Source organism: Monomorium pharaonis, chromosome 11 (assembly GCF_013373865.1).
Source record: "Monomorium pharaonis isolate MP-MQ-018 chromosome 11, ASM1337386v2, whole genome shotgun sequence".
Taxonomy (NCBI): Eukaryota; Metazoa; Arthropoda; class Insecta; order Hymenoptera; family Formicidae; genus Monomorium; species Monomorium pharaonis.
The window spans coordinates 1,882,221-1,908,385 of record NC_050477.1 but is presented as its reverse complement, the minus strand read 5'-3'; the positions used below and the strand labels follow the sequence as shown (position 1 = coordinate 1,908,385).

General features: G+C 41.7%; 3 protein-coding genes across 11 annotated transcripts; 2 read left to right on the top strand and 1 right to left on the bottom strand.

Moving 5' to 3' along the window:
• Positions 1-74: 74 nt before the first annotated feature.
• Positions 75-8,999, top strand: LOC105837841 (hydroxypyruvate reductase). The gene is made up of 7 exons (XM_012682957.3): positions 75-768; positions 2,206-2,346; positions 5,724-5,875; positions 6,399-6,751; positions 7,033-7,251; positions 7,455-7,886; positions 8,269-8,999. The coding sequence occupies exons 2-7, from the start codon at positions 2,212-2,214 to the stop codon at positions 8,511-8,513; spliced, it is 1,536 nt and encodes a 511-aa protein (XP_012538411.2). The 5' UTR covers positions 75-768; positions 2,206-2,211; the 3' UTR covers positions 8,514-8,999.
• Positions 8,937-11,319, bottom strand: LOC105837840 (cation-dependent mannose-6-phosphate receptor). Its single transcript, XM_012682956.3, has 5 exons — positions 11,082-11,319; positions 10,571-10,679; positions 10,270-10,467; positions 9,976-10,182; positions 8,937-9,886 (listed from the first exon to the last, which is right to left on the bottom strand). Exons 1-5 carry the CDS (start codon positions 11,255-11,257, stop codon positions 9,830-9,832), a joined length of 747 nt encoding a protein of 248 aa, XP_012538410.2. The 5' UTR covers positions 11,258-11,319; the 3' UTR covers positions 8,937-9,829.
• A 377-nt stretch (positions 11,320-11,696) lies between these two features.
• On the top strand, positions 11,697-25,359 carry LOC105834163. Of its 9 annotated transcripts, none has more exons than XM_012676437.3 (9): positions 11,697-11,914; positions 12,774-12,843; positions 17,616-17,972; positions 18,649-18,732; positions 19,862-21,269; positions 23,285-23,380; positions 23,462-23,814; positions 23,892-24,217; positions 24,362-25,359. In XM_012676437.3, the coding sequence occupies exons 1-9, from the start codon at positions 11,773-11,775 to the stop codon at positions 24,676-24,678; spliced, it is 3,153 nt and encodes a 1,050-aa protein (XP_012531891.2). In that variant the 5' UTR covers positions 11,697-11,772; the 3' UTR covers positions 24,679-25,359. The 9 variants fall into 9 exon arrangements, with proteins under 9 accessions (XP_012531891.2, XP_012531892.2, XP_012531896.2 ...); XM_012676442.3 differs by lacking the exon at positions 12,774-12,843 and adding an exon at positions 15,416-15,527 and having other exon boundaries at positions 11,776-11,914; XM_012676439.3 differs by lacking the exon at positions 12,774-12,843 and adding an exon at positions 15,416-15,527 and having other exon boundaries at positions 11,776-11,914; positions 17,575-17,972.
• The last annotated feature ends 806 nt before the right edge of the window (positions 25,360-26,165 follow it).

Sequence of the window (26,165 nt, the reverse complement as noted above, 5' to 3'; positions counted from 1 at the left end):
TTATAACAATACCTAAAACGATAAGAATGAAATAATGAAAATAATAAAATAATAAAACGAATAATCTCTTTATATAAAACGAATAATCTATATATATCTACAGAATGTACCACAATTGATTCATCTATTACTTGTGCTCGCGTCATCGCGAAATGTCGTTCACTCGACATTTCAATTTTCATTTACTTCAGTTCATTCCACAATTAAATTTTAATTTATCCCGTTCTATTTCAATTTCTACCCATACTCGAATGTCTGGGGCGAATGATCGATAAGGATGACGCACGATGTTCCGTTTCCATTCGAAATGTCAGAATCCTCCAAACTGTTGACCGGAAAGTTTGCGGGAATCGCCAGGATCAGATCGACAAATAGACATAATAATAATAATAGTTATCTGAACGCGTTCTAAAAATGCCTATCCAAGCAAGGTGAGGGCACATTCGTGACACCGAGTGTGCTGCGTGCGTAGACACCGAGCGGGCGTTTTCGCCCGACCGACCGAGCGGGCGAACGGCTCCGGGAAGGAAGAGGGACGACGACCAGCCCCGTCGACAATTCACTCACGGCACTTGATCGCCCGGGAGAGTGGGGATTCCGCTATAAGAAGATAAATGACAGTACCACGAGCCAGTTTACGGTTGGACCACCGTGTACGCACGAGAGCCACACAGTAGGGATACCACGAGGATCTCCATCCGCGTCCATCGAGCTGCGCTACGTGCTGCGAATTTTACTTCTACAAGCAAGACGAGAGACACCAGTGAGGTAGGTCCCGCATATTTAAATTCGACTCGTCGAATTATGCCACGCTCGGAAAGTTACGGAAATCTGACACTTGTTGCTGACCTCGAATTTCCGTCGTGTGGGAGCGCGTGTTTCATGAAAGTCGATTGAAAATGCACGAAGCATCCGAGAAACCTCGTCGGTGATCGTATATCTCTGCGAAACATCGTGTAAAGTAATAACAATTCTGGAGATAGCGCTCCAGAGGGCAATGATTGTTTTTAAATTCTTATTATCCGGCACAAAATTGTATTTTGCGGTCATCGCCACCAAGCGTCGTCTTTATCTCTATGATAAAATTTTATGAGGAGCTCTGAAAGGAAGAGACTCGTTAATCGCTCGGAATTGACAATTTAACAAGCATCGCATTCAAGAACGTTGCGTTGTAGTTAATAATTTTCGTTTTAGAGTGACCTTTAAGGCGAAAAAGTTCCATTAAAATTTGTTAATCGGCGAAAGAGAATCTTAGGTTTCGCCGAGCTGGCAACAAATGTGCATCTAGCTTCGCTTATATAACTTTCACTGACTAGCCATGTCCTGTTTCTGTTGCAACAATGAATACGTTGGCTCTGGTATTATAATTTCTGAGCGAATAAATCGGCAATTTCGAGTTATTTCTTTGAATAATACTTTATTAAGCTCGATGTTACGAAACCGGAATCTTTAATAGCGATTAATTATTTTCCACAATTTCCGCAATTGTTTTTTCATCGCGTTCATGTAATTCATAAAAAAATACAAATAAAGACAAAAGATAAAAATTTTAATTATTTTTTGTGAAATTTAGAATTTTTAATAAAAGGAGTGTAATTATATTCTTAACATATTTACTTAAAAAATTTTTACATTTTTATAAAAAAAGAATACTTTTTTTCTAAATCCTTTATATTTTATTTTTTTAATGGAAATACAATTTTTTTATTATTATTATTATTATGTTAGAGAGTGAGACAAGACTTATTAATTAAAATATAGATTGATAACATTATTTAAGTAATTAATCATTGAAATTTACGTGAATAGTGACTACCGACAATCATTATACTTCTGATGTATTTAATTTAACCATCGCTAATTGTTTGCCGTCGGTTTATATCTCGATAAATATCAAAAAAAAGTATTTGCGATGCTTGTCAGCTCTTATAAATTATATTCATTACCGATCAATTATAAACGTCAATCGATCGTAAGCCTCCTCCGTAATCCTTCAGAAAAAAACGATGCTCGCACGTAGAATTTCCAGAGAACGTAGTCACACATTATTATTAGCAATCAATGAAATAAAAATAGCAATTGAATCGAATTTATATCGCGCGAAAACTCACGTTCACTTCACGATTGTCACCGCTAAATCACGCGCGATCAGCGATTTCTTTCTATTCCGACAAACAAGGCGTTCAAAGGCTCCGTTTGTTCAAGGATAACATGTCGATCAACTTCAGGAGCGTCTTCATAAGCGATCCCGTGGACGAGTCCTGCGGAGCGCTGCTCACCGAATACGGCATTCCGGTCACCACGAAATACAAGCTGCCGAAGGATGAGCTGATCAAGGAGCTGCAGGTGAGTGGATTGATTTTTAATGGATCTCGCAAAACTACTGTAAAATTGCGGGCAATTTCCGTGCTCTGCCGAGCCAAAGCGACTCCTGATGGGGGGGTTCATCTCGCAAGGTTATAAATTCCGCTCGATATCCGCCGTCGAAGACCGGGGGTTGTAAAAACGGGGAGCCGTCTCTGTGTGTGGAAAAAGAACGGTGGTAATTTAAAGTCTGGAACTTGGAAAGGAATTTACTTGAAAAGGTCACTTCGATCCTTTTCCCTTCCCTTCTCGTTCACTAAATTCCACAATCCGCTCCGATTCTAAAATTCTTAAAAACTATTCGAAATTTTAATCGCAAGACAACATTGATTGTTCTCAAGATCGGTCTTTCCATGATTTTCCCTCAGTGACGTTTCTGAACTTGTAAAACTCATTTCAAGTCCAACTTATTTTAAAGGCATTTATGAATCAGTAGCTACAGTCCATTGATTTTATGAACTCGCAACGGCCATTCTATTTTAATACTTTGTAACAATTGAAGGTATAATTGAACTGCGTATTTAAGGAAAATTTTTCGCTATATTTGTATCCATTTATTATCAAATAATAAAATAATCAATCAAATAATCTGTATTAAGCTTTCAATATTACATATTTATTTGATGGAATGATGAACAGCAAATTTTAATGATAAACAAAACGAAATAAACAGTGGAATTCAAATACGATGAGCTGTTAATTATCACTAACAATCATCCATTGTACTTTTCACATCGCTGATATCGATTTGTAAAGTGTGTCCACGTTTATACATAAAATTATGACGTTAATCGTCAAGAAGATCGTACGATTTATCTCTTCTCGAGAGTAGGGGTTTTTGGCAATTGAAATCACGATTTGTTATCTACGATCTATCGAGCAAAAAATATCACGTGTCAAGTCATATCATCGATAATATTAGATAGCGTTGGTATTCATGCGGAAGATAAACACAGTTACGACGACGTATATAATACCCCCCGTCGAGAAGTTATGCAGGAAAGATGCGCAGTCATTCTAAACGACTCCTAAAGGAAACTGCTCCGAAACTTCCAAAGAGGAATCCTCGTTAAATACAGAAATATCTTTACAAACACAAATCTGTGTACATGTGTTGCCAGAGATAATTTTGTTCTTTACTTTTATTATTAGATAGATTCGCCAATATATATTTTTACGACGCAAACGTGTTTTATCGTAGATAGATAGATAGATAGATAGATAGATTATCATTTCATTTTTAATAGGCTACTTTTTCGTTCGTACGCTAAGCCGATTCTGTTAATCGAATTCTCTATCTGTAAATTTTTTTTCCATGCGCGTTACGTCCGGATCGCGATAAATCGATTAAACTTACATAAGAACGGAAATTTCTTTTGAATAAATTAATGCAACTATCTCGCTTTTCTGTGTTAGGCAAATATTCAATAAAATTGACGAAATGTTATTTTTAAATTTATCAAGTTTTAAAAAATTATTGTTTCTTAAAATCATAATCTTGCATAGACAACTTAGACTTAAAAAAATGTAACTGATCTATATTTCAACCATTAATTTAAGACAAAAAGAACTATATTTTTTCTGGCATTATGAGGAATAACTCGGTCTCGTCTTCCATCATCATCGAAATCTGAATTTCAGATAATTTGTCTAAATTAAAAATATCAGAGAATATTTCCATGCTCCGAATTTCGCTCTGCATCTTTGATTCCCAATTAATCTTAAGGCGGGACATTCTCGATCTAATGCAATCGTTTTGTAACGTGTAGCATGTGGGACGTACGTGTTGCTCTCTTTTTCTGTCTCTCTCTCTCTCTCTCTCTCCGTCTCACCGCCAGTTTCTTTCCATCCCATTTCTGTCACTTAATTTTTTTTCTTTCTTCTTAATTGCTCACATTCGAGTCGACAATCCGGTTGTATCCGGTTACTCGGCCAGTATGGATACCGGTTAGCTGCGACGGGTCGTTGTATCACCGGTTTGCTCCGCATGTGCGCACACATAGGCGCCAGTACAGGGAGATTGGATCTATCCCTTCGCATTTCTCAATAGATCTGTTGGGTATCCGTGCTGTCTTTGCATACTTTTCTCCCTCTATCCTCCCTGACCTAGGCCACGTTTTCCGTTTTATTTTACAAGATAAATGTGACTATAAAAAATAGAAAACATTCCATCTGCATTGTGACTCATTCGTTGTAACGTATAAGCCGAGGATAAGATAAAAAGATAAAAAGAAATTGTAACGTAGTTATAAACGTCTGCGTATAACCAGTATCGATAATTCGAGTCGAAGAAACTGGAGATTACGGTGTCTCCTCTCTGTGTCCCAACGCGAATGGAAAAGGAAAAGACTACAGGGCGTATAGATTCGAGGAGAAGCTTTCTAGACGCGGTTCTGTTGACAGTTTCTCAAAAGGACAAAATGACGAAGGACAAGTCAATTGAAAAGAACTGAGAAGAATTTATTTTACGAAGCTGTGACTTTTTAATTATTAAACTATTGCAATTGATTTTTTGAAATTGGAGAACAACGATTGCCAAAATTCTTTCTTTAATTTTCTCAACAGACAAAAATTAAAGAATAATTATTTCTCTATTTAACATTTATAAACTAATGTAAAGAATACCTCTCTTTGTGTCGCAAGTATTAATCAGTATACGAAGCATCTTTACTTTTAAGTTGGAGATCACGGAGTCTCTCCAATTATAGTTCGATGGAAATGTGCGCCGATTCCAAGAGAATAATTTCGATAGGCGCCTATGCGATTGCACATTATCCTTATCTCTTTATTTTTACGCGAATAATTGAACTGAGGTCTGAACTGATTAGCCATGCAATACATTTCTCTCCACTTTGCGCAAGTTTAGTAACCAGTTTGCACAAGTTCACAAACAGTAGTCCCCGTAACCAATGAGCTGAATCATATTTCTTAATCATAAAGCCATACAGATACAAAACTTACATCTGTACATCCCTTCTCACTTACTTTGCACTCGATATAAATTGAATATCAATTCAGAACTTATTCTTTCAAAAAATCTAAAAAAATCCGGAGCATATTGACAAGGTTTAATTTTATTTCCAATACACATTGGAAATAATATATTGAAGACAAGTTAATTCGGTCAACTTGTATGCGACAAATCTAACTAATAGATCTTTGATATTTATACAAGTACTATTACATAACAGAGTGCTATACTCTCAAAGAACAATAACTTCTCAATCTATCGCTTCTTGCTTCTTACGTACAAAATTATTAGGCTGAATTGCACCGAATAAAATTTTATCAGCTTATATTTTTTAATAATTTTTGAAGAAAATATTTTAAAAAATGTATGTTTTCTTCCTGTCCAACAGAATCACGATGCCCTCATCGTCCGATCCGAGACAAAAGTTACGGCAGACGTTTTTACCGCTTGTCCAAATCTCCGCGTGGTCGGACGTGCTGGCACTGGGGTCGACAACATAGATCTTCAAGCTGCCACACGTAAAGGAGTAATTGTATTAAAGTACGTATACGATCACATACATCTACCTTGTCCATAATAGAGATAAAAAACTTAAGAAGTAAATTGAATTTTTTTTTTAACGTAGCAGCTCTTCTCAAGTGTATCAATCTCAAGCGAGAATTTCCACTTGAAATGTTTTATTCGAAAAACGATAAAAATCAATTGGATAAAGGGTATGGTTTAAAATTGTTTTTCAATCGAACTTACTTCTTTCTCGCCTGAAAGACTTTCAGAACAGTTCTCCAATAATTCATAGTATAACAGGTTTGCTGGAATCCCGTTAAACGGAACAAAAGAAATTTTCTTTCATTTTATGACCAGTTAATTAGCGACTTAATTAGCGCGTGTGTATTATTGGAATTTAATTAACTGAATCTTGAATTAGATCTCCAATGGAGATTCAAGCAGCAAGAAAATAAATGCCTAAAATAGATTTAAATTACGTGTATTTCATTGATTGTGCGCCTACAGATTAATTATATCATCTGCCGCTAGTTTTAATCGTTCTCTTTGATAATTGCAGCACCCCGGGTGGCAACAGCATTAGCGCTTGCGAGCTAACATGTGCCCTGATAGCCACGCTCGCGCGCAACGTGGCACAGGCCGCGCAATCGCTCAAGGAGGGCCGATGGGACCGGAAGTTGTATTCCGGATACGAGCTGTCCGGCAAGACTCTCGCGATCCTCGGGATGGGCCGTATAGGCCGCGAGGTGGCCTACAGAATGCAGAGCTTCGGTATGAACATCGTTGCCTTCGATCCGATACTGAAGGACGAGACCGCCGCCGAGCTCGGCATCAGGAAGCTCAGTTTGGCGGAGATATGGCCTATCGCCGACTATATCACCGTTCACACGCCGCTCATACCTCAAACCAGAAGTACGAATCATTCAATCTGAAACTATTCATCGGTTATCTTCTCGAGAGACTCAGAAACTTTATTTCGAAGAGAATTTAATTGAAAAAAAAAAAAATGACAAGTCTTTTGCATCGATCAAATGGTTATTAAAAATTATTACCAATCACTAGAGTATAATTATATATTTTTTTAATTAAAGATAATTATTGTAATAATTATTTTCTTTTCTTTAAGACACATTCACTGCATTTATATATGTAACTGCAATTGTAATTCAATAAAACTATATTATAATTTTTAGATATGATAAACGCAACGACCTTGGCGAAATGCAAGAAAGGAGTATACATCGTTAACGTCGCACGTGGTGGTATTGTTGATGAAGAGGCTCTCTTGAATTCATTGAAATCCGGCCATTGTGGCGGAGCAGCTTTAGACGTCTTCATAGAGGAACCGCCGAAGAATCCAATCACTTTAGAGCTCATTAAACACCCAAAAGTCGTCCCGACGCCTCATCTCGGTGTGTATTATCAATACTTTCAATTTATATGTCAAACGTTAAATTAAGATAATATTTCCATTTGTAACTATTATTTCAATTAGTTTCTTTTACATTTTGTTAGTTTGTTTAAATATTGCAGTAAAACAACTTAACGTATCTTTTCTTATATTTTGCAACTTTGAACGCGTCAATTATGGAAATAATGTTATTTTTAATTATAGGTGCCAGCACGGCGGAAGCCCAGCAGCGAGTAGCGGTAGAAATTGCCCAGCAATTCTTGGCTTTGTCCGGCAAATCGACGGAATACGCCGTGACCGGTATCGTAAACGCCCCGGTCTTATCTGCCGCTATAACAAGCGAGAACGAGCCTTGGATAGAATTGTCGAAGAAATTGGGTCGATTAGCCGGTCGCTTCCTCAAGGGCAAGCTAAACACAGTCGTGCACAGCTACACCGTGGGACACGGCATGAAAGACAAACAGTTCATACACACGGCCGTTCTAGTCGGCATATTAACTGGTCAGACGAAGAATGGCTTGAATCTAGTTAACGCGCCTACCCTGGCGCAGGATATCGGCGTGGAGTTACAGGAAGGCCACATCGAGGATGATAACAGAGCAGTCATCGTGAAAGTTGGAGAACATACCATCAAAGGTAATATTATAGTTTAATATATATCGTATAGGAATTAAATTTCAATTCAAAAACTGTAAATACCTTATTTTTAGAACGCGATTAAGAAGACCCTGCTAAAATTCCCGAAAACAGAATGTCATAGAAAGTGAACATTATTTTTATCCAAAAATTGAAACATTACTAGATTTTTTATTTGCTAATTTTAGAAAACTTATCTAGAAGTCAAAGCAGAATTTTTTCAAGTTTCTGTAGATTAAAATTTTTTAATAAAATTTATATATAATGTGTATAAAATATTGCATTCATAGTATTTATTGAAAAGTAACACGAGTAAAATACATATGTTCTAATATATCTATAATTGGACATGATGTTATTGGTATTTTTGTGTCCATTACAGGTACCGTGCGTGACAATCAGTCGCTGTTGCTCGCTTTGGACGACGCTGTCTTTGCAAACGGCATCGTGCTTAGGGACTACATTTGCTTGTATCGCGCAAACCGAGTGCAAGATTTCGCCAGCATCGTAAACGTTTTTTCGTCAAAGAGCATCAACATCCATAATTTGAATGCCAACGGCAGCTGGGTCATCCTTCAAACCGATCAGGAAGTCTCGATTCAAGTGGACGAGATTGAGAGTTTTTGAACGTGTGCATTCGCATGCTTCCAAGAGGGAAAAAGAGAGAACACAGAGAGAGAAAGAAAAGTGTACCGACAGTAAACGATCCTTGAAGAGATGAGAATGCAAAGGCCCGAATTTTGAAGAATCCAGTATTGTCCGATTGTTAGGAATATGTGGAGACCTCTTGTGCTACTCTAGCATTTTTTTAATTATATAAATCCCATTTATAATATCATTATTTATTATCTGATTGTTAAAGTAGCAGATTAAGAAAAACGAGATAAATCTATACTACTACACAAGTATTTTTTTAGGATGGAAATTATAAAAGTATAGTGAAATATTTTTGTTACACGTAGATGTATTAATCGTTAGTATGTATAGTCGCACTTTTTACACATGTAACGCACGTAGAAATGTAAAAAAGGTATACAAAATGTGTCTATATAGGTATTTATATTTTTGTATTATTGAGAGACTTTGTTAATAAAACATCACATTATCAAATCACCATTTCCGCCATTATTGACTGTACAAGGACCTAACCGCTTACGTATAAACGAACAGTTCGCTGTATAAAAGAGGCAAGAGAGCTTTCTACTCTAATTGTAGAAAAAGCTAATCTCATGTGGCTTCGCTAACCTTAAAAAGTAAAGTTTTATAAAAAAATATATTTCTGGAGAAAAATGCATATCCGTAAGAGAATGGCCGATTTTAGCATTTAGGCCCTTGTAGTGTCAAATTATATTATCCTACAAACATACATTGTTTATATTAGCTTATACGATTCACGATCGTCTTTACTGTGGTTTGTCGTTATACAGATTGTACTTTGAAACAAGCATATTCACACAACGTTCGAAAGAATCAACAATACTTTGGTACATAGTTTTCTCGGTTTTCAGGTGTTCATTATACAGCTTGCAGTTATACACAAGTAAATTAATCTTGTAAATTAAATTAAAATGTCTGTCTGGTAAAAAAAATTAACATTGGCACGTGAAACAGCGCAATGGAATATCACAACTTGCAATGTATGTACATTTTTTAACATAAACAAATAATGAAAGAAACAAATATACGTTAACGGTACAACATAAGTAAATTAATTTCAAGTAATTTACAAAATTAATACACACAACGAAAAAATATAACTAAATATTATATAAACTCTGCTAGATAAATTATACAAAGTCTTACAGCATTAAAAACAAAAGTGAGGATAGAAAAAGTATTTGAAATACAAATGGACTATTTATAATACATTAAACTGGAACAAAGTTCGCGCACTTAATAAATATCGAACTGGTTTAACAAAAAGATTCTCATTATACATTATATTATATTCTTTCGTAGCTGTCCGCTCGACAACAGTTGAAAGTGAAGACAACACCATCCTGCAAAAAGATGAAAGAATAACACTCTTGATCATTGTGAATATTCTTGAGATGGAATAACTATTGGCTTCTTTACCAGAGGCACTTACTCTGACTAACGAAGGAAGCTTGCACCAGAAATCATGATTAGGTATCATTTCCCAGCCCGTCGCTCCTCTCAATGCTTTCAGCACAATAATACCACCAATGAAGTATACCCCAACGCTGATAAAGAATAAAATCACCAAGACAGAGCCTGTTGATAATCCCCTTTCTGGTTGTATCGCACACCCATATGGTGACATCAGTCTAAAAGACTACAAATATTTTTGATTAATTAATTTTTATATATTCCATCATTGTAACAAGCATTAGCAGTAAAAATAATCACTTTTTTCACTTACAAAATTTTTAGGGTCTGGAATCGGAGTATCCAATGTGAAACTTGTTTTGTTGTCCACTCTGTTACAGAAAATAATTATCGTCGACTTAGTGTTATTATGATGTATTTCAAACAATAAAACATTGTTTTCAGTCAATTTCATGTGTGTTTCTTGTACTGTGCCCATATTTAATACTTCTGTGTTATTCTTCATACATAGCTGCAAAAATATATTAAATTTGAGATAAATTTGAGCAAGAGTATTAATATTCAATATGAGTAAAAAACAATGTGTCTTATAAATTAATCTGCCTAAATCTTACCGATACTCCATTTCCACCACATGTTTTGGTATCATTGCCTATTACTATTGGTCGATTTGTACATGGATGAAAATATACTGTCCAATTATTCCTGTTATCAAAAAGTGGTCTAAAAATATTAAATAATTGTTCAATTAATAAACCTTACAATGGATTGTTCTACAAATATTAGATATACAAATATTAAAAATATTTTGGCATACATATACATATTTTTATTAAACTTATTTTCTAACTTTTTTTGTTCCAAAAAATATATATATATAAAACGAAAGTTAAATCAAGACTAAAATTAATCTAAATTAATGCAAACACTAGCCTTACAGGCCAATTAAAATATCTTATCTGTTTATTTAATCAATCCTTCGGAAGTCTTGTGGCAACAACAGATTGAATTCATACTAATACTCTTCTTTCTTTTTCTAGGAACGAGACAACAAATATTTCACGACGCAAAAACAGAAAGGACCCGAGGAAAGGATAGAGGTTAAGTAACTCGTAATCTACTAACTCTGCATCAGCAAGACTGGTCAAATTGTAATAATGGCCGTCCGGTAACGAGCACATGCAGGAAGCCAGCTGCATGCATTCCGATGACGTCGTGTCGCAGAACAGTATCAGAAATAACGAGAGCACAATAAACAACGTCGCGTTATGACCGCACATCTTTCCCAGTTTTGTTTTCATCAGTTTTCATTGATATTCGTCTCTTCTACCTCGACCGTCCTCGACAAGTCAGCCGACGTCACCGTGATGCCGGTCGCGCGTGCTAGATGTCGTTAATGGGCAATTCTAAATTTCCTGTGATCGGTAAGATAATTTGCTATTTTATTAATTTTGTTAAAAACTAATAAATTTTCAGAAATCAACAAAAAAAATTGAGATAAAAAAAACTCTGAGCGTTGCAATTTTAAAAGCCTTATTTATTGTAAATTTTCCTTATTCATACATGCATTTTATAATCGTATATTTTGAACGACGGGGATTTCGCGGGCGAAACCTCATTTCCGCGCACCGTGACCTCCGTGCTTAATTTCCTTCTGCGCAAGCGCGAAACGCGGTTGTCGCCGGCGCCGCCGCCGACGCCACCGTCGTCATCTCTCTCTCTCGCCGCCGCCTCCGCCACCGCGCCGCGCTGTTGGCCGTCGTCGCCGCCGCCGCCGCCGCCGTGCGTCGTCGCCGCTGTTGCACGCGCGCGAAGGATGCCGATGACTGTCAACGCGGAAATCGGCAACCACGTATCGCCATTTTGTCCGCGCGCGCATCGCTGGCGTATCAGTGCCGATAATCTCGTGATACGGCGAGGGTCGGAGCGTGGATCGCGCCAGGAGGTGTCGACGAAAGGTAAATGAAAAAAACGCTGAGACATCGTCGCGACGACGGAGCCGAGCCGAGCCGAGCCGAGCGGAGCGGAGCTCCGTGACGTGGAGACACGACGACGACGACGACCGCGACGTCGTCACAGTTTCCCCCTTGACACGTACGCCCACAAATCCGAGCGAACGACGAGAGAACGGGGAGACAGCGACGGCGAGAGCGAGTGTTTCGGAGGAATCGATCGCCGTCTCTCGCCGCGCCTCTCCGACCTAACGTTGGAATTCGGAGCGGCAGCGCGTACGCTCCCGGGGCTGACGTCATCATCGCGTCGGCACAACCGTCGGGACGGTCCGCGCGCGCGTGCCCTTCCCCGTCTTCCTCCTCTCTACCCTCCTTCCCCTCCCTCCCCCCTCCTCTGCCTTCCGTCCCCCGTTCTCCCGAGACGGTGTGTGCCAGTCTCGCCGCTCCAACCCGCTCCGAGTCCAGCTCGTGACCAGCGGCGGTCCGCGCCCGGTGTTAGGTTCCTTTCCCAATTTTTTTCCGCGTTCTTTTTTTTTCGTTCTCCTCCTCGTAATCGTCCTCCACGTTCGATCACGTTCTCCCTTTTCCCGGAGGGAAGAGTCGCGCGAGAACATGAGCGAAATAACGCGAGTGGTTGCTAGGTGTCACGGTCACGGGTGGTGAGACGCGATAATCGCGAATCCTCTCTCCAGGGTGACGAGAGGAGAGCTCGTCGCCTCCGTCGTCGTCGTGGCTCGTCGTCGTCGGCCTCGTCGTGAGTATCTCGTATAACCACCACGTCTTTCTCTAGTCTTCCCCCTTCCCCTCCCCCCCCTCTCTCTCTCTCTCTCTCTTCCACTGATTGACTTTTGCCGCATTGGCATAGGCGCTTGCACCTTCCAGGGAGGAATATCTGTGGCGAGGAGACGACTCCAGCGTCACGTAGATGTGTATACGTATGTATGTGTATGTGTGTGTGTCTGTAAATCGCGTGATTTCCACGCTTGCTCTCGCTTCCGCCCCCTTTTTTTCTCGCGAACGACGCTTTCCGCTCTCCGACGCGGCTTCCCCGTCCACCGCTCCACCGACGGGAGGTTAGGTTAGGTTAAGTTATCCGGCCTTCCGTCGGCGCGCTCGATAAAAATATATTCGTGGATATCAATACGCGCGCACACACGAGGGCCACTTCCTTCCTCCCGCCCCCGAAGTGCGTCCGAAACGAATTATTTATGAAAAAAAAGGGAAGGAAGGGAAAACGCGTGTGCACGCCGTCGAGAACATGATCCGCACGTTGAAAGGGAAAAGAGAATGAGAATCGATCGAGCTTTACACAATTAATTGTCACGTTGCGTGAAGAGGATAAGGAGATCGCGGAGAAGACGCAATCGGCGATGTCATCGTGACACTTCAGGAAAAAAGTCTGGTCGCGTAAAACTGGATGTCTGGTAGATTCAACTAGAAAGGTACAAATCTGATATTTATTACTGAATCCATTTTATACTTATTGTTAAATGTTCTAGCTATAAAATATTGAGATAACCGGAGTTTTAATTGCGGCAGCCACCCACGAAAAGAAATGACTTAGAAATGTCAGCTGAAATTGCTAAAAGTTGACCATTGAAGATAAGAAACATTTGTTGCGAGATATACAACTTTATTAGCTGAACTTAAAAGTGTGCTTTAACAGGAATAGCTGAGAAAGAAGGTAGTGACTATTTCCCAATATCTTACGCGCAATTTATTACCAAACAAAACTATTTAGCGCAAACAAATTTTTTTTTACTCATATGGATTTTGCAAAAGCAATAAATTTGTTGATATATAAAATTTTATTAGGCGTTGTAAACCCGTCAAAATAATAGATTAAAAATTTTTAGAATAAACTAAGTTGCATAAATTATTAAGATGATTTTTATCGGATTTTTTAATTTTTACATTGGTTATTTAAATATTGAAGAAATTAAAAATAATGACCAATATGTAAATAAGTTATATAGAAATTTACAAAAGTAAAAACGTAGTAGAAATAAGTTATATACATTTTATTATTAAAAAATTCTTAATTAAATAATACTTTTCCTGATGCATGGTATTGAATTTTTTTCTATTATATCAGTCAGAATTACTGTGATTGTATCTTTCGATACTTCAGCTAGATTTAACAATAAGTATATATTTGTACCTTTCTAGTTAAATCTATCAAATTACCAATTTACGCGAAATCAGATTGTTTCTCGCGCAGGAATGCCGGAGAGGATCTCTTTCTCTTGTAACGAAAGACCCCCCCGAGAAGAGAAAGCAGAGAAATATGTCGAATAATGTCTCGAGGGATCGTGATGCGCAGCAGATCGCCGATTGCCCTCTCTCTCCGCACGATTTCCCGCTGTGCAACGACGTGCATACGTGCACGAGGACCTTCGTCGAGACAGCGATGATGACGATCACGATGACGATGGCCAAAAATTTTCATAGTTCCTGCCCACCTATTAATACACCCCTTCCGAGATCACGGGAAGAGATATAAAAAGAAAGCGGAGAGAGGTGTACACAGTCAAAAACACACACACACACACACACACACACACACACGGGGAGGGGGTGCGCGTTGCCGTAAAGTTATTTACGTATCGCGGGTCGGCGCGGCGCACTGGACCGCGTGCTTGAGTTTTAACGCATTGTACGGGTTACTCACAAATTCGCGGGGACGACGGGGAAAACGGAAGCGTCACTTTTGCTTTGCTCGCATTCGTCATTGGACCGCTTTTTAAGACGGCCGATGCATCCATCTGCATGCTCTTTCTTTCTTTTCGCGAAATAGGAAGGAAGGAAGGAAGAGGAGAGACAAGCGCGCGAGCGTTTAGTTTGATATAGCCGACACCTATCTATTCCACCAATGTAGACTAATTTTAATCTTCGACAGTAATTAACGTAAGATGTGTGTAACGTGATTAAAATCGCCGGAGAAGGCCAGCAAACGGTTAAAGCCGGAGCTTAGAATTTTTCACGACAAGTTCTTTACAGTATTTTGAGATATTTAATTACGTCAGTATAATTAGAGATGCATTATTAAATTAATTATCAATATTAGCATTGTGAAATTATTATTTTGACTTAATTTAAGAACTTAATTATACTCTGTTACGTTTTTTTGCCTTCTCTCGAGTTTAATTATTTAATCTTGAAATTCAATCTATTCTTTGTTTTTTTCTTAAGAATTAGAGTAAAAGGAGCATGTTAGACTGAGATTCAAGTTGATCTACTTCGGTAAAAATTGATAACGGGGATAGATACGCGAGAGGTGAACCTTTTTCCATTTTCTTTACGCCCCTCGGAGGACAAGGGATATCGATCAGCCGTTTATACACAACTTCTACTTCACTTTCTCGATGAAACCTTGAGATCATCGATACGCACGTTACATGCGCACGCAAATCTATCATATCTCGTTGAACGTCTTCGGCATTATTCTCTCACAAAGAGAGAGAAAGAGAGAAAAAATCGAGTTTATTTTTTTTCCCCTTTTTACAGAGATATCGAACCTTGGACGGTGCCCTACGTGTGTGTTCGTGCGTCACACGGTTTTTGATCACTTGTGTTTTCCATGACATCTGCGCCGCGAAACCAAAGCTAAATCCTTGAGGTACGTATCGAAAGGACGTATCTAAATACAGGAGGGTAATACACACGCGATTGCTTTTTTTTTCTTTCCCGGTCGTTCAGTCTCGCGCGGTCGACGAGATCCAACGCCGGCGCGGAAACGAACAGTTCTCTCGCCGTCCGGCCGTTGGGTTGTCCTCGTAATTAATTAATAACGCACTCCGCCCCGCGCGTTATGTCACGACCCGCGCGCGCCTCGTGTCGCTCTTACGTAAGTTAATTGAATCGTAATCCATCCGAGGCGTGGAATCCGCTCGTCCCTCATTAATCCCGTTAATCCTCGGATGGCACAATTTACACGGAACTAGACGAAGGCGCACAAAGGCGCCCGTTCGAATAACACGCGAATCTCGATTGCGGGGCGCATTAACGCGATTTCTGTAATCGTTGTTGGCCATTTTTTAATGGACATTAATCTTTCCGCGCTGCTATGGAATGTTTGTCACCTGTGATGCACGTAAGCGATTACCGATAAGTTTAAAATGTGTTCTGTAATTTTTGGTTAAAGTCACGATTACCCCTTACAAATTATTAGTTATTTTATTAAAAATATGAATTTCTATTTTTAGATTTCTCCTGCATTCTCTGTAAACTTTTCTTTCTGATTATATGATTGAGAAATACACAAGAATTTATAGAATAAATTTATTTCAAATTTGCATCAAAGAAAATTCTTTTCAGATTTTTTAAATAAAATTTGAGCAAACACCATGAATAAAAATATATGATTAAAGCAAACACGAAATTTCGTACATTTACAACGTCAGTAAACAAAAAGTTAATTAAACCTTCTTTTTAAAAATTTATAAAATGCTTTTGAGCGGTAGTGTGTATCCTATATACATCCACACACACACACACACACACAAATCTCTTTGCCTCTTCTCAGCGTCGAATTCACTTCTACTTGACACCCTCCGCGCGTACACGTATTTCCCTCCGTCCGCATCTCATGTACCTCGCTCTCGTGTCGCGCGTTTTCTCCGTCGCTCGGAAAATCACACGTGTAACGAAATCCGAGACCACGCGGTTTATATTGGATTCTAAACTGCGCGTCGGAATACTCCGGTGGAAAAGCGGGACGGGTGCCAGATCGCGGGTGAGAAAAATCGCACCGCGCGGGCGTCAGATTCTCTTCGCGAACGTCGTTTCCCTCGCCTTTCCTTCGCCGATAAACGCAGATATCCTTTTAGGCGAGGAGGCAATTTACTCGCGAGCTGAATCCGGCGATGTGACACGAGAGAGGTCTCTCTCCTCGCTGGATATAGCTGGATTCCCCGGAGAAGTCCCGTGGAAAAAGGAGGGCAAGGTGACGCGCGCGGTACACCCGATGACGAGCGAGGAACTAGGTCGGAGATGAAGCCCGAATCGACTCCACGCTCCTCGCTCGTTTCGCGATTATTTTTTTCATCAACAATCGCATCGCGAGGGCCGCGAACGTTATGTCATCGAGCGGCAATTATTGATAACGCCGGCGAAATTGTTGTCGCGCCAACGCTTGTATCACCTGCTCCGGCTGATGACGAGTCTTTTGACCCACGAATTCGATCTTATCGGATTGACTAGCACGTGCTTCACTTTTGATCTTGTTCGTCGAAAGACGAGCCGAAAAGAGAAATTTTATTTCGAGAAATCGCATTCGAAATTTCAATTGGATTAGATAGATCAATACGTTGGCCTGTTATCAAGCTATTGAGTGGTACGTCGTGATTATCTACACATTTCGGGAGCTCGAGGAAACTAGAAAATTTTCAAAACAAAATTATCGAGAAGTCGAAATGAAACGGACGTCGAGATAATTTTGAAATGATTATCAAAAGTCACTTTTTCGATCAATCACATTTCATCTTTATGTCACTTTGACATTATCGTGATGACTCGTCGTTCCACTTCGAGTCCAAGTTTTCTGAAGTTCCGCGCGAAAGATCCTTCCCTCCCTTTCCCTCGAGATCGAATTAACATTCAAGCTCACCCTCCACGCTAATTTATTTTTTCTTTTTACTTTTACATTTATTTATTCTTTTTTTTAGAGTTCGCGTGAGAGAGAATAGTGCAGTAAAATGACTTTCAGGCACCCGACGGAGAAGCTCGAGGAGGAGGAGGAGGAGGAGATCGCGGACTCGCAGCGCGACATGTCGTACCATCGCAGCGGTCAGGCGGGCGCCGTAGCGGTCTCGTACAGCACCAGTCCGATGGCACCGCACTCACCGAGCCGTAGGTACTCGAGCGGCACCGGCAGCGGCGGTGGCAGCTCCACCAGCTCCGGGATCAGCAGCTCGACGTCCAAATTCACCGGGTACCGCTCTACCGGCTCGTCCTCGCTCCTGGACCGGCCCACCAGCTTCTACACGTCGTCCTCGTCGAGCTCGAGCCTGCGCTCCAACTATATCTCCTCGGAATACAGGCGGTCCTATTGCGCGCCAGGAAGGTTGGTGTCTCTCGTTAGTGTTCCCTCCTGAGTCTTGAGATCATTATCGGCAGAATCTAGCGAGGGAAAGAGGGAGGGAGGGAGGGAAAGATTGACAGTGAACCCCCGAGAGAAAAGGTGTCGCGTCAGCGAGTTTCAGTTTCTCGAATTTTTTGTAGAGCAACGTACAACATATGGATTTTATTTATAATCGAATATATAAGAGATTGTAATGTTCACACGTGTGGTTCTTCTTGTTTTAACTTGTCAAAGACTCTCTCTCGTAAAATGGAATTTTTTTACGTACCGATCGGGAAGAGAGAACGTTTAGTGCTGTTTAGTCGCGCGTTATTGTGTTTATCGCGCGGGTTAACAACGGGTTAGAGAAAGTGGACACGGTTGAACTCCGTAGCTTCCGCCGAGCATACCTCGCAATCACGCTAAACGTTGCTTCTCCTTCCTACCACGTGAAATCCAGCGATTAGAAGTCTTCAATTAAATAGAGAGATTAAACGTCACGCGAATCCTTTCCTCGGCTGACGCTGTCCGCGGTTGAGCTGTGAGTCACAGTTAAAACTAAAATGCAGAAGTCTTTCGATAGTAGACTCCTCTAAAAAACCAAACATAGAATAAACTTGCCGAAATGTTTAATCGGAAATCTGTCAAAGTATTTATATATGTTCGATCGATCCCGCAGCTTCTACCCGTCGGCTTCTACCGGCACGAGTGCCCGCAGGAACTACTCGTCGGAGTACAGTCGATCCACCTGTTCACCTGCAAGGTGAGCGAAGTAGACCTTAGGACGATAGTGAAATCATCGATCGTTCCATGTAGTCGGAATCGAAGTACCGAACACCTGCGATAGATACGCGTGACGTTAATCGATATCAACCCGCTCGTATCCTTGAAATAATTTTTTAATTATATAAGACGAATATTGTTTCATTTTTTTTTATTCCTTAAATAATAAGGCGAACGTGTTCCATCTTCCGATGACGTATCACCTGTTTCGCCGTTGCTTCGGACACCCACGTCCGAGAGTCCCGCGCGTCACTTATCCTATCCTCGTGTTTGTATCATCGTAATTCAATTACCAAGGCAGACGCGATATGTACGTTTCCTACGTTCGTATATGTGACCTGGGTAACTGACATTAGTACGTTAAAGGTCGAGGTCGACGTAAACTGATAGCGCTAGGTTCGCTACCTGTTATTCCGGATAGCTTTATGTCTTCTTATCTCGTCGTTAATCAAAGCGTCTTGATGATGCGCGTCGTTCCGATTTCACCATTGAAATTCGCGCGGGAGATTGCATTGTGCCCTACGTCGAGAGAGAAAAAGAGAAAAAGCGTGCGAGAGGACGTAGCCGCGTCTATCGATTTTAAATAAGCACGCTCGCGCTACGGAATGTAGTCGTGGACCTTGACCTCGCGAGATTACCCGCTGCTTGCCTGCTTGCCTGGTCTGTCTCTGTGTGTGTGTGTGTGCGTGTGTGTGTGTGCGCGCGTGTTGCAGCGTCTCTCCGCAGCGCACAGCAAGTTTTCTCTCCTCTCTCAGGTTCTTTCGCAGGCGACACGCACTCCACTCTCTGTGAAGATCATCGGTTATTTTCTCGCTCCTCTCACCCCCAAGTAAGAGAATAAGTATATTTAAGTATCTGGTACGCGCGCCTTCGCGAACGGTGTCGCGGGTCTGATTTAGTGACCTCCAAACCTCGAAGTGGAAGTATTATAGTTTCGCCGCCTCGTTGCTAACGGCGGAAAACCGCCGCTTCGAAACCGCTCGCTCAGTAGCGCGGAGTTCTGTGCTCGTTGCATAACACGCGATCGTGGTAGGGGAGCAGGGAGTCTTGGCTACAGGCCCGGTCCGGCGAGATGACCGCAATATTCTCATGTCAGGCGCATTTTGCAGGTCAGTCTCGTCATCGACGTACGGAGATACGGGCGGCAGCAACAGCAGCGGCACCGCATTGGCAGCAGCGACAACGATCGTTAACGGTACCAGCAGCGGCACTAGCAGATACATCCCGTCGACATCGGGCGCCACCGTCAACAGTTCCACATCCTCGTCGAGAGAACGCAGCGTCGTCGTCGACCCTGCCGCCGACATCATTAGCAGGTACTCACCAGCCAGTTACGTGCCCAGTATTCAACGTCAACAGCAGGCGGCGAGCAGTAGCAACAGCAGCAGCAGCGGGCATCATCACTGGAGGCAGCACCGTTCGACGTCGTCGTCGCTGAACGAGTTGTTCGGCGGTGACGAGCGCGAGGTCGAGCGCAAGGATCTCCGCCTCTTGGAGTCCTCGCTCTCCTCGTCGTCCTCCTCCTCGTCCGTAGCCACCAGCGCGGCGGCCGGTCTATGGTCCAAGTCCGGCAAGAGAAGGCCGCCTACAAGCGGCGGCACGGTGCTCACCACCGGCATTGGACATGCGCGCACCACGGACAGCTCCGTGTCTCTCGCCGAGGTAACGTCCACCGTCGACGATCGCGTTACCCGTAAACCGGACGACGACGACGACGACGAAAACGATAGTATTAGAGACAACAACGACGATCAGCATAACAACAACGGCAACACGGGGCGCGACGGCGATGATTTCGCGTGTGGATACGTGGGCGTTAATAACAACGACGACGACGACGACGACGACGAGCGTGACAACGACAACGACGAGAACGAACACGGCGACGAAGACGAGGACGAAGACGTGAACGGCGACGACGACGACGCGAATCTCAACAATTGCCGTCACCGCTTCCACCAGCAGCGTCGCCATCGACCAGACGAGGTTCTCTTACCCGTCGCTAAGCGTAACGTTCTCTCATCCGCTGCCGCCGCTGGTGGTAGTGGTGATTTGATTGGTGTTAGCAGCCTTGACCTGTTAACTAACCTCGCCACTAATCCTCATAACACCGAGCTGCTGATCAATAACAACGCTCAGGACAAGGTGACAGGTGGGAAGGAGGAGGTCGCCGAGATTGCGATTGCGACGAACGACGAGGTAACGCGCGACGCCGACAATGTCACGTCGTTCGTCACGTTTCTGCAACGCGACCGGCGGGACATTCCCGAGGACGACGACGAGGAGGAGAGCAACGTGTCCGACGGCACGGACGAGATCGACTTCGGCCGGACAACGATTGACAGCGTGGCGGGTAGGCCGAACGGCGACGACCCGTCCGTCCCGTCGACATCGAGGCGAACCGATCAGCCCGGTCTCTTCTCTGCGACTACTGCGAGCTGCAGCAACCTGACGCCGTCACCGACAAATCCATCCACGGCGCATCAAAGTATCTATCGCGGAGTCAACGAGCAATACGTGAGTGCGCTTACGCAAGAAAGTAATATGCTCTGGCGCAGAGCAGTATAGACTACCGTTTAACTCCTGGTGTTTGTTAATCGATCATTAACAAATGTTCCCTACGTCTACGACGGCTCTTTCTCTGCCGTCGTCTGTTATTTTTCGTAACTGCTCGGTCAATGCTGTGCTGTAAGTTACTATATTTTCCGAAACAATCTTTTAAATCGACAACCACGAACCTTACGACCAGAGACGTGAGTATAACATTCGCATGGATCGAATCACTTGAGAAGCAATCTCTCTACCGAATATAGTTAGAGGTAACGACGCACGTTCCTCTCTAACGCGCTCCTCTTTGTATATAACTACACGTGCGAGCTTGTATATTTGTGATCACAATGTCAGAGTCGCGGAGAGTGAAAAAAGATCCTCGCAAGAAGTACGTGCATTTTATTGATTGCAAAACTCTTGTGTCGCAATGAGAGGAGAGCGATTCTCCGTTAGAAGGGTGAGATTCTGCAACAAAAGTTTGTTCGTCGTATGTTCGATGCAAAAATTCGATTGCACTTCGAACACACGTCAGGAATTATGCCATTGCCCCACGCGATTCGTTTACTTCCCACTCGGTCTCGTTGCGAAATTGGTCTCTTTGCCCTCTCGTCGCCTCTCGCCAACTAGAGCCTCTTCGGCGGAGTTAGTCGCGTTGAGGCGTTTTATTAATAACTTAGAGCTCCTCTTCTCTCTCTCCTTCTCGAACTCTCCGGGAGATAGAGGCACACGTTGTATCAGTGGATGTTTCATATCGCACAATGTGTGTGTGTATGTGTGCCGTGGTAATTTACGGTAGCCGACCGAGTTTTGCAGTTTGCTTCTTATTCTTCTTTGCGTAAAGACTCTCCGATGACTCTCCGACGGGAATGCATCGTTTCGAACGAATATTCATATTCCCGCGCTCCTCGTAAACTGTATTCAAACTGCCTCTAACAAAATGGAATTTTCGAGTTTATCTCTGCACTTTGGAAAGAAAAAAAATTCCAGTTCTTGCAAGTTCTTCACATCCTAACGATAAACTCTTCACTCAAGAATTATACTTTTGGCGTCTGGCCGAAAATGATATCGCAAGATATCACAGTCGCGGTTAAAGCAGCGTATCTATAATTAACGCATACGTTAACAAGCGTGACGTACATAAATGACGTTGCTTTTTTTTACTTGTCATTGCTCAGACAGATTGTGTGCCTAACGCACACAAAAGACTTAATTCATTCGCCGTATCGCGCTCGCGAATTCCTTCAAGATAACAGAAGTCATCGCGTGTGTAAACGTGGCTCACGCTCAAGCGATAGGATGGGCTTTGTGGTGTCTGTGGACGATGACGGCCCTAGTGTTCACTTACGCCTTCTTCCTCGGTGTCGCGGCACCTTTGGCGTTTTCTTCAAAACGTATCTCCTCGAAAATCAATTCGATACGCCTCAATAACTCGGCGACAATCACGCCCGCCGTGCCACATGTCATTCGATCCTCGTTTGTGTGCATACAGGTGAGTATCCGTGCAATTGCTTCTCTGCGGGTTGTCGTTGATTGTCAATCGCAATCAGTTTTGTCCTCTCATCAGTTGCTTAAAAAAGTACCGCAACATTTTATCTGTCCCACTTAAATGTGTGTATTTTAATAAACACACGGCCTATGACGAGGAAGCCGTTAATTTATCAAATCCATGTATCAACACGTGTGTCTAACATGTGCGAAGTGTTACTAAGTCTAACGCGTTATCAGTTTGTATTTGTGTAACGTAAGTTTGTTTGCTATCGCTCGAGACGCTTAAGTCCCCTTCCCCCCTTTATCGAGCGACTTGCGATACTTTCGCCGATCAGAATGAATGAATGCGTGCTCGGGGCACTTTAACAGACAAAGACGACACGATATTTGCAACGATGTACGGACTCTATGCAATATCATTTAATTAATAATAGCTGTACAAGTAACTATTGATCTATGTGGAAAGTTAATTTACTTTGTCCGATGGGTTTCAGGAGGGAAGCCCGACTAATAGACCGGCGCGTAGTCGTTTACAGGCTCTTCGCGACGAACGATGTGGTCTAAACGGCTTGCGGAATATTGGAAATACAGTGAGTACATCTTCAAGAGAAACGTTGTATTTCTCATAAATTTTTACGTATGGCCTCACGTTACATATACATATGTTTTAGTGTTTTATGAACAGCGTGATCCAATGCTTGAGCAACACGAGACCTTTGCTAGAATATCTGCTGAACGAACAATACCTGGTCGACATAAATACTACGACGTCCAGCATGAAAGGCGCCCTGATCAAAGCGTTCAGTCAAGTGATTCACGAATTGTGGGAGGTGGGCGGCGATCACGTGGTTAACACGACCGCGCTCAAGTCTCAGATACAGAGATTCGCGCCACGTTTCATGGGCTACAGTCAACAGGACGCTCAAGAGTTTCTCAGATACTTGCTGGAGGGTTTGCACGAAGACGTCAACAGAGTCACCACAAAGCTACCACCTATACATGGCGACATACCTGACAGTTACACGTGAGGAAACTTATTAGCGGAATACACGCGCGTTTAGTTTGCAACACATGTATTGACATTATGATTACTTTGTACAGGGATATGCAAAAAGCGGTGGAGAGTTGGAAACGATATATTCGCAGTGAAGATAGCACAATAGTCGACGTATTCGTCGGGCAATTACGTTCATCTTTACGTTGCACTTCTTGTGATCACGTATCGGTCACCCTCGATCCGTTTTGGGACCTGAGCTTACCGATACCAGCCAGAAGTGGCACGGTAAAGCTGAGCCAATGTTTGGAGCACTTCACTCGGGAAGAGGTGTTGGACGGCGACGAGAAACCAACGTGTTCTAAATGTCAGATGAGAAGAAAATGCACCAAGAGCTTCAGCATACAGAAATTTCCAAAAATTTTGGTTATTCGTATCCTTTCTGTTATCAATCTCAGCACATACATATATATAACTAGTAGAGTTACAATGAACTTTATTAGTGTAGCTCTCGAAATATTAATATAGATGTTGCCAGAATTATAGGAAAGATATTTTTCTTAACATCATCCGCTAGATTTGAAACGTTTTTCCCCGATGGAACGCTTTCGCGGCAAGCTAAACGTGATGGTGGACTTTCCATTAACAGGTTTGGATCTCAGTGCCTTTGCCGCCCCGAGAGTCCCGGGCTGCACGTACAATTTGTATGGGGTTGCGAATCATTCGGGCACCACGTATTCCGGTCACTACACCGCGTACTGCAAGCACCCATACTCGGGGGAATGGCATGAGTATAACGACAGCCGAGTGTCCGTCGTGTCAACGCGATCGGTCGTTTCCAGTGAAGCCTACGTACTATTTTACGAACAACAGCCTCACAGTTCTCACTTGTAACCTTACGCCATACCTAGAGAGTAAACAACCATCTTGCCTCTCTCGATACCTCAGCTCAGCCTAGTAAAAAAAACTCTGTCTTCTGATGTTGATTGAAAAGCGACTAAACACTGAAAGAAACTTCAGAGGCAGGAGATCGTTTGTGATTCCTTTCTCCTGGACAAGTGATTTTATTGGCGATAATCGTGTCTCTTCCCGTAAAATACGTGTCTTGATACGTAGTATCGCATACGTGTAACGCCTTTTCACAAAAGATTACTCACACGTAAATCAATATAATTGATGATTCAACATAATTGACATGCACACGTGTTATCGACATAGAAAAGTTATTTCCGCGCATCATGTTTGATCTTGTATAAAAATTATTTTTTTACGTAATGTTTTTGCAAGATTTATTTTATACGCGTTGCGATCGTGTTTGAAATAAAAGACGATCTACTGTTTTTATTCATTACTTGAACTGCGCATGGGAAATATGCATTTCCAGAAGAGAAGGTACGAGATCGCCAAAAATCACACACATGCAATTGCTTCGGATGTCTAGTTACTTTTGAATAGACAAGTAGTGACACATTTTTCTGTCTCTTTTTCTCACACTTCATTGAACACGTGGCGGCATGCAGCCATTTACTTTTGTAAAATATTTTGTTTAATATATATAATCACAGTCAAGAGTTATTTATTATAATTTATGGAAAGAGAAAAATAATAAAATAATATATTCGATATTGACACAGATATAATATATATATTATTATACATATATATAAATTATATTCCAATAAAAATATGTGACAAAAAAGAGCAATTGGACGAAATATCGTGAGCTTTCCTGGTGAACATTTTATTCAGAATTTTTAATAAATTGGAATACTTTAAGAAGTCTACATCTTTTCATGTATTAAACTTTTTAATATTCTAAAATTTCTCATCTTATAATTAATATAAGATTAGAAAAATATAATTTCGAAAAAATATTTGGAACTTTTAGATTTCATTGAAAATTATAAAGTGAGAAATCTTTAAAACTCTAGCATATTTCAGAATTTATACATACGAAAAATTTTAAGAGAGAGAGAGAGAGAGAGAAAAGATACTTTTTCAACATTTTTAAGTGTTCCAATTCGTATAGAAAAAAAACTGAGAAATTTTTCTTAAAAAGTTATACGTGATTCTAAAAAATTATGAAATTTTCACCAGGGTTTACGATCAAGGAAGAAAGAATTTTGTATTCTTGTCCAAGGTGAAAATTCGCGCAAAAATACCGTCGGAGAGGAAATAAACTCTTTTCATCCTCCTCTTCTCTTCCGATTCGCTCAGCCACGCAGGCGTCGTCGCGATTCGATCGATTCCGCGAAACTACGTTCCCGCGCGGTCGCACAGATGGCGGCAGCCGACGCGTCCGAACGTCGTCGCGAATGTCGTCCGCTCACCCTTGCGGATTTCGTCGGACTGCGCGCGAATGAGGGTCTGTATGCACACAT

Bases quoted from the DNA above. Each gene is read 5' to 3' on its own strand.
- LOC105837841 (XM_012682957.3), top strand. From the start codon at position 2,212: ATGTCGATCAACTTCAGGAGCGTCTTCATAAGCGATCCCGTGGACGAG. The intron at 5,876-6,398 runs GTACGTATACGA...TGATAATTGCAG, and splicing joins AAAGGAGTAATTGTATTAAA to CACCCCGGGTGGCAACAGCA. The intron at 7,252-7,454 runs GTGTGTATTATC...TTTTAATTATAG, and splicing joins CGTCCCGACGCCTCATCTCG to GTGCCAGCACGGCGGAAGCC.
- LOC105837840 (XM_012682956.3), bottom strand. From the start codon at position 11,257: ATGAAAACAAAACTGGGAAAGATGTGCGGTCATAACGCGACGTTGTTT. The intron at 10,680-11,081 runs GTTAGTAGATTA...TAATATTTTTAG, and splicing joins ACCAGTCTTGCTGATGCAGA to ACCACTTTTTGATAACAGGA. The intron at 10,183-10,269 runs GTAAGTGAAAAA...AAATATTTGTAG, and splicing joins TTCCAGACCCTAAAAATTTT to TCTTTTAGACTGATGTCACC.
- LOC105834163 (XM_012676437.3), top strand. From the start codon at position 11,773: ATGCCGATGACTGTCAACGCGGAAATCGGCAACCACGTATCGCCATTT. The intron at 21,270-23,284 runs GTGAGTGCGCTT...GATGGGTTTCAG, and splicing joins GCGGAGTCAACGAGCAATAC to GAGGGAAGCCCGACTAATAG. The intron at 23,381-23,461 runs GTGAGTACATCT...CATATGTTTTAG, and splicing joins TGCGGAATATTGGAAATACA to TGTTTTATGAACAGCGTGAT.